Source organism: Elephas maximus, chromosome 4 (assembly GCF_024166365.1).
Source record: "Elephas maximus indicus isolate mEleMax1 chromosome 4, mEleMax1 primary haplotype, whole genome shotgun sequence".
NCBI classification, from domain to species: Eukaryota; Metazoa; Chordata; class Mammalia; order Proboscidea; family Elephantidae; genus Elephas; species Elephas maximus.
Window position 1 is genome coordinate 43,176,928 of NC_064822.1, and position 12,020 is coordinate 43,188,947.

Below are 12,020 nucleotides of genomic sequence, written 5' to 3' on the forward strand. Positions count from 1 at the left end.
GCACATAACCTTAACCATCATACCCCCATTCTTGGCACAGCACCTGATATGTAGTAGAGTGAGTGTGCAGAGGATTGTAATATGGAGTCTGCAGCCACTTACTGTATGACCTGGGCAAGTTACTTCACTTTTCTGTGCTTCAGTTTCTTCATCTCTAAAGTGGACAAAATAAGAGTACCTACCTCATAAGGTGTTGTGAGAATTAAATGAATTAATATATGCAATAGCCTTTAGAACAGTGCCTGCAATAGATGGTGCTATGTAAGTGTTGCTACTATTTTATTACACATTCAATGAAATAATGGTTGGATGAATGATATAAGCAATAAAAGGAAATGAGGAACTTGGTTTAGACAAGGGCAAAGTCAATATCATAGAGCTTGGTATAGAGCACAGACAATGGAATCTCAGCAAGTATGGGGCTCATTCATCCTACTCCATCAGCAATGATAATTAGTCATCAAACCGAGCAATTCAGTTTAAACTTACTTTCTTTGCCCAGCTGCTCATAAAGGAGAACTATTAGATTCAGCTTAGAATGCAGCCCAATGATACAAAAGAAGTTGGAAGGAAGGAAGGGAGGGAGTGAGTAAGGAGAGAAGGAGGGAAGGAAAGAGGAGGGAGGGAGGGAAAGAAAGGCAAAAGGAAGGGAAGGAAAGGGAAAGGAAAATTTATCTGTCCATTTAAGACAGCTACAATTTGTCTGTCAAAACAAAAAACCAAACCTATTGCCATGGACTAGATTCTGACTCATGGCGACCCCATGCGTTATGAAGTAGAATTGCTCCATATGGCTTTCTTGGCTATAATCTTAACGGAAGCAGGTCTCCATGCTTTCCTTCCACAGACCCACTGGGTTGGTTCGAATCACCAATGTTTTGGCTAGTAACTGAGCGCAGACTGTTTGTGCCACTCAGGGATCTTATTCTGCCTACATCTTCTTCCAAATGGCATAGGAGAAGAAAGCAAAGGTCTTCGCAAAGATGGGTAAGGCACGCCCCATGTGGGACATCAGTGTGAAACCTGGGTTAACACCAAGAGAAAGCTAAATACTTAGGTGCTGGTGACCTGTAGATAATCTCGCAGGCTCCATGCATGGGAGCTCCAGTGGTAGGAGTGTTGCTTGATGTCTTGGTCCTGTTCTTGAGGATATTGGGTTTCATGTTTGGCCGAAACTCCAGCCACTTTTCAAACAGCATATTATGGATGTAGGCAGTATTTCTGTTTGTATAACCTCAGTCACAGATTACTCTAATAAGCTGTGACAGGAATTACCTAGGTTAGCTGAGCTAGGAGGTAATGGAAATAGGTGATGGAATGTTGAAGAAAGACAGCGCTTCCCTCCGAACATCCCCCTCCTACGCTAGGAATTTTCCAAATTTGTTAAGAATATGTTTCTTCATGCATGCATTTGGTTCAACTCTTTTTTTTTTAACCCTTTACCTGTTTCCCATGACAATAATCAAAATCTCTAAACTTCATTCAAAGCCACAGCTTCTCCCCTCCCCCAGTTCAGTGGCAGGTTGGGCTGGTGCCTGCAGTGGGAAAGGCCGGTTTAAGGGCTGTTTCTTCATTCTCTCTGCAGCGAGTTTGCCCCTCTTCCCCTATGAACGGAGCTGCCTCTGGCACCTCTGGGGTTGAAGTAGGTGGAAGGAGAGATCAGGGCAGGAAAGTCTTCTTTGCAGCTGTTGTTCTCTCTCTGGGACTGGCAGAGTTTAAGCCCAATTCTTTTGCTTGCAAGGAGTCCCTGGGTGGCACAAACAGCTGACATGTTTGACTATTAACCAAAAGGTTGGAGGTTTGAGTCCACCCAGAGGTGCCCCAGAGGAAAGACCTGGCAATCTACTCCCCAAAAATCAGTCATTAAAAACCCTATGGAGCACAGTTCCACTCTGATACACGTGGGGTCACCATGAGTCAGAGCCAACTTGACGGCAACTGATTTGTCCTTGCAGAGTGCCTTGTGTGTTCTTGGAAGGCCCCACCCTCTCACTGCTGAGGATTTCTCACTGCAGTTCCCTGGTGGCGCAGTCATTAAACCGCTCGGCTACGAACCAAAAGGTCGTGGGTTTGAATCCACCAGTTGCTCTGCAGGGGAAAGATGCAGCAGTGTGCTTGCATAAGGACTACAGCCTCGGAAACTATGAGGCTGTTCTACTCTGTCTATAGAGTCGCTGTGAGTCGGAATCAACACAATGGCAACGGATTTATATATATATGTATGTGTTCCAGCTAGTAATTTAAGGTCCCTCCCTGGGCCCTGTGGCCTCTTTCAGCTGGGATTTCCTTGTCCTATACATGTACACACTTAACACCTAAGAGAGCCCTAGACCAACTCTCTCTAAAAAAAAAACCAAATTTGACCCACAACCATGGAATTGCAGTTACTTCCCAAAGGCCATTCTATCTTTCGCTTTGCTGTGGCCAGCTGCTTCAGCCAGGCTGTTTCCTTCAAAAAGCCCACTGTGCCCAGTGCTCCAGAGGTCAAACCTTCCCAACGGACTCCTCAAAGAGCCTCTCACTAGATCAGGAGAGGGAAGGGGAAAGCAGTCTTCCACCCCTCTTTCTTCCTATTCCTCCTCTACAGCTGGGAGGGTGCTTTCCACTTAGGGCTTCCCAACTGATTCTGAGACACCTCCTTTGCAAGCCCTGCTTAGGGGCTCAGCACCTCGACTTGAAATGGGGGAGAAAGTGGAAATAGTTGACAACTGTTGCCTTGGGGCCTCCAACAAAACTGAGAAAGAGTCTCCTTTAAACATCCTGTTAAATTCACCAGACAAAATTGCTTGAGACAGAAAAGGTATTTATACTGTCAGCTCTCTGTTTTTTTCCCCCTTAATGTAAGCGACATTTCACCTTTTGCCAGGGAAAGGATGGAAATGAACAAAAAGACAAGGAATAACAGTTTTCTAATTGATTACTATGCCCGTCTTTTCCAGAAGGGCATGTTGGCTCTCCCTCCCACTCTGCTCCTGGACACTGTCCTTTGTACCCTCTCCCAGCCTCTGGGTGGCTGAGGCTGCCCTCTGCCCAAGGAGATTTCCTATGTACCCACCGCCCAGATTCCCCTCAATGACCTCTCCCAGCTGGACCCTCTCTGCCCTGTGACTCATTCTTTCAGAATTTTGCCAAATGAACCAAATAAAACAGTGCTAATGAGTTTTTTTTAATGAGTTTACTTTTTTTTTTTTTTTTTAATGAGTTTACTTAGTGCCTGCGAGTAACAATTCTGAGGTAATATTTGCATATAAATGGCGCTTCAGGAGACAAGATGTCCTGACCCAAAGGGGTTGGCCTCACTAGTGGTAATATCAGGCACTGGGCAAACAGGAGGGATCAGCTTTGAGGCGGGTGCCTCAGGTTCAGGTTCATCCTGCCTTCATTCAGTTCTTTGCCAGGGCCCAGTATTCTGTCAGGAGAACGTGTCCCTTCACGGGCGCCTTGGAATGCATCACCAGCACGGTCAGAAGCTGTCCTCTCTCTCTCTTGCTGCCGCCTTACATTAGCTTTGTAACCTCTCCTTCACATCCTTCTCTCCATGACCAAGAACACGCATTGGATTTGATACGTTTTCCTTGGATGCGTCAAGACCATTAATTTTCCTAAACTATGGTTCGATTCATTCTATGCATTTTCGTCCCAGGGTTTTAATGTAAATATTTTCATTGAGATGAGAAGGAAGAGTTCAAAACAAACAAAAGGCCCCACAGGGCTTACACGGCTCTGCTCCAAAAGGCACCCAGGCGGAAGCTCTGGAGAAGCTCCTAACTCTGAGGAAAACAACGTTGGTCTTGGCCACCACTAGCACCTTCGTGGCTCTTTGATTCCTCCACAGCTACGGCACCCTCTCAGCTGTCCAGTGGCCGTTGGGCTGTTCTCTAGATACACAGGGAAGCCTATCATCCACCATCCTGGCAAAAACATGCTCTAAGTATACTGCTCTGTCTTTCCAATATTTGCCACTTGCCCTTCAGTTACTCATTCCCAGTCCTTTGTCCCAATGTCTCTGGTCCCACCAGAGCTGGTCTGTTTATCTTCAGATCTCTTCTGCCCCCTTTCCTTCCTCTCCTATATGGCAGAGAGGCTAGCCACGCAGCCTGGCTTCGGCTCACAGAAGACCCTGGCCAGAAATTGGAAGGCAGTAGTAAAGGAGAGGAATCCCTGGGTGGTGCAAACCGAAAGCTTAGGGGTTCAAGTCCATCCAGAGACACCTTGGAAGAAAGGCCTGATTACACCTACTTACAAAAACTCAGCCCTTGAAAACCCTATGGCGCACAGCTCTACTCTGACACAGAGTTGACTTTACAGCAACTGGCTTAGTAAGGCAGAAGCCTGGCATTCCTCCTCCACTGCCTCTGCCTTGCATGACGCATCCCGCAGTGGCTGCACCTCTTCTGTGGCTCCGAGTCCCACCAGATGGGTCCACCCTGGCCCCAGGCTCTAGTGATCAGCTCCTCCCTTGGCCCCTCAGGCCGGGGGGTTGGGGGGGCTTCCTGCTGTGCCACTGTCCCTTCAGCTCACCAGCTCCTGCTGGCTTCCTGGCTCTTCTATCACCCGCGCCCTGCTCCAGGACTCATCAAAGCAGCAGCTCCCCAGAACCCAGAACTGCTCAATCAAATTCCCTTTCCTGTATAAATCCTCTCCTTTTTTCAAAGACTCAGGGAGTTTTCCATTTCCTTGTTGGACACTACAGACATATCTCCTTTCTGTATTTCCAAACTACTGTAACCTGATAAAGTTACCTGTGAGATGTGAGAGAACAATAGACAAAGTTGGGCCCTGAAATCAAACGAATTGACTGGAGTTTTAGTCTTATCTCTGATGTTTTCTAGCTGTGCCACCTTGGGCAAGTTATTTAACCTCTCTGAACCCAGTTTCATCACTAGTAAAAATATGGATAGTGACGCTCATTTCCCTCACTTAGATAGGCTCTGGTAACCTGCAGCACCTCCTGGCAACTGCTGGGTGCCCAGTAAAGCTGAGTTCCCCTCACCTCACCTAATGTGGTCGTAGCTGCTAAGGTATGAATGGGTGGCCTCTTCTGAGAAACATGTTTGCATTATAACAGTGGTCTTCTGGGGGAAAAAAAAAAAAAACGCTTTGAACTAAAGAATTCGTTTTAAGCGTGCAAATTTCAAACACCCACAGCAAGACAAGACAATCAGAAGACTATTTTTGGACAAGCTGAACTTTGAGAGCCTTCAAGTGACTGGGGAGGGCTTGGAAGCCCCTCCTTCTCCCCATTAGCTGGGAGGAGGCTCTAGTGCTGATATGAGAAATGATCCTGCTCCCCCTCCCTCCTCCCAAGGTGGAATGTATGTGTGGGAGTTTGGCCCAGGGTTATTATTTTTCTATTAACGTTCTCTTATATATGTATTTTAACCTTAATCAAATGCATATGTTTTTGTTTCATTTGCACTTAGTTCATCAAAGTGTCCCTTATGATCTGAACTATGCCACGAAGCCTTCAGCTCTTCAGTGAAACACTCATTAATACCCCTGGGAAGCAGGAAGTTGCATTTAGTCAAATATAAATAAATCCTGCTCCCAGGGGTTCTGCCCTGGCCAGGGTCAGGGAAGAGACAGTGTCTTCTTGGTCGATCTGATGCATTGTTCCTCCTTCAAACTGAGCTGGAAGGAAGAAATCCCATGGTTCCGGACAGGGAAGTATCTTGAAAATGTGACTCCCCTTTGTTAAAAAAACGTTACACAGTCAACCAAAACAACACAAACCCACTCCCGTTGTGTCGATTCCGACTCATAGTGACCCTGTAGGACAGAGTAGAACTGCCTCATAGGGTTTCCAAGGCTGTAATCTTTACAGAAGCAGACTGCCACATCTTTCTCCCGCAGAGCAGCTGGTGAGTTCGAACCCCCGACCTTTCAGTTAGTAGCCCAGCACTATAACCACTCTAACACCACGGCTCCTTTAACATAGTCGAGAGGTTTTTACAAAAGAAAGAGATTCTATTAATTTGGGCGAATAATTGGGTATCGTTCCAGGTCTACTTTTCCCAAAACTAGTTTGAAGCCAGGCCGTGAAGGAAGTGGGAAAGAAGAAAAAAGACCTGTAACCCTAAACCATCTCCATCAAAGCAGCTCCATAAGTGCAGTTTACGAGGTTTCCATCTTCTCCTGTCTCTCCCCTTCTCTCGCCCGCTCACTCACTCTCCAACTGCACATATGGAACCAATTGCGAACAAAGCCCGATTGTTATATATCTGGAATTTCCCACATCAAGTCGATGCTTTCTTTAACTGCCTCTTACTGCGTGTCTGCCTTGGATGAGTACGCCCACGTTTCCATCCCTCCCCACCCCCACCTCTCACAGCCCCACTTCCTAAGTGTCTTTTTTCTTATTCGTTTGTTAGCAGCGTAAAATTCCAGTTCTTCACTTTGCACCCCGCCCCCATTTCCTATTAGATTTTTCTGAATAAACAGAACCTTCTTTTCCACCGTTTTCAATAAACCAAGCCGTGATCTACAGGGAGTAAATAAAAGCTGGTCCCCAAGGCATGTGAGTGACATAAGGCAAACACCAAAGAGCATGGGGTTACTACAAAGGAAATGCCCGTCCCTTTCAAAAAACCCAGAACTGAGCATATATAGAAATACTTTCAAAAGAATAAAACCTCAAGTCCTGAAAGCCCCTTCCTTATTTTACTTTATAGCAACTTTACAGGTAGTTCTACTCTGTCCTATAGGGTCACTACAAGTCAGAATCCACTTGACAGCAACCGGTTTGGGTTTTTTTTTTTTAATAGAGATAAGCTGATTTAGGGAGGAGTAAAAATGGGGGAAATAGGTGAACAATGTATCCGTTACAGAAAAACTAAGATTTCATACCATTTGTGCTATTAATCTGAGACGCAGTCTGATCTGGAGTTATACCATGCAATTAGAAAGGAACAAGCAAACGTGCTGGGTGAGTCTGAGCTTAGTCCTTTCCAGAGCCTTGTAAAAGCAGACATTACTTCTGCATGTTTACTGGCACACATAAAAATCAAAGCTCTATAACACAAACATTTAAATCAGGAAGTGCCAAATGCAAGTCTGTCGATTTGATTTGATTCATACAAAGCATGTAATACAAACTTTTTTTTCTTCTTCTTTCTCTCACCCTTTCTCTTTTTGGACTGCATTCATGTATATAGTTAATTACATGAATATGTTTATTCTCTTTGCACTGGAAAGCAGGACAAGAAAAACAAGATATGCCTGTCTGAGGCTCAAGTTCACACATATGATTTATGACTAAAAAGAGGGATCCCCCTAAGTCCCCAATGTGTTTTCAAATATTTTTTCCTGTGTCCAGGAGAGAATGAAATCAGAATGTAGGATTTCCCATTAATCTCCTCACCAGATGGTGATATTCCAAATGGTCTTTTTAAGGTGAGCATGTGACCTACTGTACTGCTGGGGGCTTGGGAGTCACGTGGTGTGATGAATAATACGTCTGATAGAGCTTTGATTAGACAACTGACCTGGTTCTCATCTGTAGCCACGAGAAGCAAAGTTGACATTTTTGGATCACTCTCCCCAGAAGCGTCCTTTGCCCACCCCTGGGACATAGCAGTCTCGCTGAGCCAGCTCAGAGGGACAGGCAGAAGAAAGCTAAAGACAGACTGCTTAAGACACGCTGTCGAAGTTGCAGAACTTCGGCGATTTTTCTTTTCTTTTTTTTTTCCCCCATCTTCCCCCCACCTCTCTACAAACCACATCTTGACTCATATGGTCAAAAGAAAAAACTCTTTCAGTTACTTGATATTTGGGAAGTCTGCAGGAGACCACAACTTATTTTTAAGGAAGCATCCGTCTCTTCTGTTGCTGGGAACACACAGACACACACACACACACACAGGCACACACACATACACACACACAGTTCTACACCATGGTGGTTCAGGCTGCAGTGGCTCCGAATAGGTCCCAAAGACTTTTACTGAAAATACCTTATGGATCTCTGAGAAGACGCAGCGTGGAGAGGGTAAGCTACGTGGCGGGTTGTTTGTTTTTCACGGAGCCGGTGTTCCAAAGAAAGGCAGAGGTTGCTTTTCATTGTGTACAGCATCACTTCAGTTAGGGACGTTTTCCTGAGATTTTTGAGTTCCTGGGGCTATAGGATGTTATGTCATTTTTTTCCTTAACCAATAATGAGGAATGTGAAACAGTTTTGTCAGCTGTGTATGCAGGATAATTGGCGCCTAGATATGAGGGAAAATTTGAAATGGGGACTGCTTTTTGGAATGGCTATGAAAGACGTGGGTGCTTGTAGAGAAAAGCATCAGGACAGCTAAACCTGTTTTCTTTTACGTTTACTGAGACGTGTTCATTTAGTGCAGCGGGGCTGCAAATTGCCACAGCTGGCTGACAGTGTCTAACGAATCTGGCTGGAAGAACGTGGTGATGACGTTAAGGAGCTTTGGAGCTTTGGTGGCTGAAATGATGTCCCCAGTTGATTAAAAGGTTCTCTGCCTTTTCCAAGTACATTGCTAACATTTGGGTTTTTTTTTTTTTAATGCTATGTTTTTATGGATTTTGGCTCAAAATTATTCTGTTAATTTCCTGAAAGCATGCTTACTTTATGCTGGCCTGTGGCGGAGAAGATTCTGTAAAACAATAGTAAGGATTTGTCCTTCTCTGGAGTAACTAATGCGGCTGTGGGATGTTCGTACTTCAAGTGAGCTGGCTGTCAGGATGCTGGGCTCACACCTGTGGGCACAACTCTTTATGCCGATACCACTCCAGGAGCGGAATGGTCCTGGGAGTCTCATGAACCCCCAAATCCCCTGTTTAAATCCAGGCAGGCCCCTCTGTGAGCTGTCGATGTCTAGGTAGATGTTTTGAGTTAAGGTATAGTCTAAGGCCTATTTAATGCTGTAGATAGCATCACAAAAACTCTCGATGGACGAGCAACCTGTCACATCTTACAAAGGGAAATGGTTTAATTCAAGTAATTTTTTCTGGTTTGTATACTTGCTACTCAATGATTCTTAAATTGAAAGCATAATTAAAGGTTTAAAAATAGTAGGGGCTATGGTGCAGTGGTTAAAGTGCTCGGCTACTAACTGAAAATTTGGCGGTTCGAACCCGCCAGGAGAAAGATGTGGCAGTCTGCTTCTGTAAAGATTTCAGCCTTAGAAACCCTGTGAGGCAATGCTACTCTGTCCTGCAGGGTCGCTATGAATCAGAATCGACTCAATGGCCACGGGTATCCTGATTTCAAGTCAGGTTTAATTTCCTGATTCTTGGCCAGTTGTGTTTTTTTTTTTTGGGGGGGGGTAATTTTGAAAAATACTTCTCCACTTCCTATTCTCATTGGGAGTAAGTTCTTATTTTGAAATATATTTCTTGTGGCCAATATCAGGATCATCAACTAATAGATATTAAAGACTTGCTATATGTTCCCTTTTATACCAGCAGATTTAGAGCATTAGGCCACCAAATTATACCAAATCTAACAAATTTACCAGGCTTATGTTGAATGCGATGTTCTGTTTTGACGGAAACTCTTTGACCTGCATGTTAACTAAATGCATGTAATATGTTGTATTATTAAGGCAGTCCATTCACCAATACTCACATGGAGATGTGATAGTGAACCCTATAGCTCTATACATGGCAATACTGAGGCTACAGTTATCCTGCAAATATGCACCAAAAATCCGTTGTAGCCTGGTAACCTCCAGACACGTTTAATAACTATGCAGTTACTACTGCTGTTATTCATTATTTACCAATTTAAGAATAACTGATAATATATGAATACAGTGGCACATGTAAAACCCGTCTGTTGTTGTATATATTTGCACGTACTTACATTCAAAACACACAGACCTGTATTCTGCCCTTGAGGGCACAGCATTGTTGCACAGACCTTAAACGTCTCACAGGAGAGCTTTTTGGTCCCTGAGAGAAGCACGTACATCATTGGAGCATTAGATGTCATATTAATCCCCACTGTGCGACGTAAAGTGGTGAGGCAGGGCCACCATAACTCACACAAAGAGTGCCCTGGCGTTTCTTAGTGTGCCACCATCTCACTCTCTGCTGTAATGGAGCTGGGCCTAATTGGAATATATGACGTCATGTCAATTCCAATTGGACATTTTATACTGCTGGTGGCTTTATGACAATTTTCAGAATCAGAGTCATATATTTATATAAAAGGAGGGCGGGGAGGTGAGAAACAGCATCTGCGATAAGGGTAGACACAGAGAGCCAGCGCTCTTTTCTTAGAACTCACTGAGTTAAAAGCAACAACAGCTTTTTCAGTTACATCAGCAGCCTAGAGGGTGTCAGACACTGGAGTTGGTTTCTATTATCTCACAATATTTAATTATGTTAAGGCCTCGCATTTCTGTAACACCCGTACTCCAACAGACTTTCATATTCATTACCTCATTTTACAATCGTGAGTTGCCAGTGAGGCAGAGAAAACAGGGATTATTATTCCTTGTCTTGTATAAACTGGGGAACCAAGGCATGGGAAGGTTTAATCATCTGTCCAGGGACACATAGTCAACCACAGAGTAGGAACTAAATCCGGAGACCTGGTATCTTCACCAACAGGCAGTCGTCTCTGCCATTGGACCCCTGTTTTCTCACTTTTCCTCTCTGGGACAGAGACATTACAGCCTGGCTGACATTTCCACCTGACACCGAGAAGAGAGTTTTAACCAGCTTGTCCTCAGGACTTCACTTGAGAGAAAATATAGAAGACACCAAAGTCAGAGATGCTTAGAAGCCAAAGAGAATAAATGTTGGTTTCTAGGGCGCTTACGGTCACATGCCATGTGTGTCCAAGAGCAAACAATTACTTGTATTTTCCAACTGCCTAAAAGTTGAATTGAAAAAAAGGGAAATGCAACTTTTTAGCTCTGCTCCTTACACATCCATCAAATCCTACTTACCGAAATACTCATTCAGGCTCAATTCTTGTTCATATTTTTCACAGGCTACCATGAGTTCATCACTGTGGTAGGCAAAGTAGGAAAAAATAGAAGAAATATGAGATGCCATGCTTAGTAAGATAGGAAAGATGAAGGATACGAACTTTATACAAATGAAACAATTATAAGTCAATATGATATAGGCTATAATTAAGCTGAGGTCGCTGAGTGGTGCAAACAGTTTGCTCTGGGCTATTAACCCAAAGGTTGGCGATTTGAACCCACCTAGCAGCAATGTGGAAGAAAGGTCTGGTGGTCTGCTTCCATGAAGATTACAGCCAAGAAAACCCTATGGATCTCAGTTCTACTCTGTAACACATGGATTTGCCATGAGTTGGAATTGACTGGACGGCTGCATGTTTGGTTTGATTTTATAATTAAGCCACAGAATAAGTAATAAAAACAATTTAGTTGCTATAGGAAAGAGTGGTGCTTGGAGCAATCCTGTGCCAAGAACCAATTCCAGCCTCCTTACTTACTAATTGTGTAGCCTTGGAAAGTGACTTATACTTTTTCAGCCTCAGTTTATTAATCTGCACTATCTATACTTCAGGGTGGTTGTTAAGCATCAGAAATAATATATTTAAGGACCTAACACTACATGGCACACAGAAAGCAATCAGTAAATGATAGGCATATTTGTTTTATGACGTGTTTTTTGCTGGCAATACACACAACCAAACACACATCCGTTCACAGTTTCTACATTAATGGTCCAACGACATTGATTACATACTTCACATTGTATCACCATTCTCACTGTCTTTACCCGTATTGTTCCATTACCATTAATTTAGACTCTCTGCCCCTTAAAGTTCCCATCTGTGGTTTAGATTAACTGTTCTCAGTTTGAACTCATATAGATAATTTTTTATAAAAGCACAATGCTCAAGGCAAACTTTCTTTAGTCATTGACTTAAACCGTTGTCCGCATAGTTGCTATGAGTCCTAATAGACACAACAGCAGTGAGTCTGGGTTTTGGGTTGTTTAGTTTAATGACAGCTTCATGGGATAGCTTTAGTTCAAGGCTTAAAGATTATTTAAGGTAATAGATTTGGGGGTTCCCC

General features: G+C 43.9%; 1 protein-coding gene across 4 annotated transcripts in view; it reads left to right on the forward strand.

Annotated features, from left to right (window-relative positions):
• FRMD4A (FERM domain containing 4A) overlaps window positions 1-12,020 on the forward strand; it is a 373,626-nt gene that overhangs the window by 12,763 nt on the left and 348,843 nt on the right. For 2 of the 4 annotated variants that reach the window (XM_049881962.1, XM_049881958.1), the window contains exon 1: window positions 7,522-7,987. The exons of 1 other annotated variant lie outside the window; for it this stretch is intronic. In XM_049881962.1, coding sequence (XP_049737919.1) covers window positions 7,895-7,987 — 93 coding nt within the window. In that variant the 5' untranslated portion in view covers window positions 7,522-7,894. Of the gene's footprint in view, window positions 1-7,521; window positions 7,988-12,020 lie in introns of those variants that run through there. One more of the 4 variants, XM_049881956.1, reaches the window with a different exon arrangement.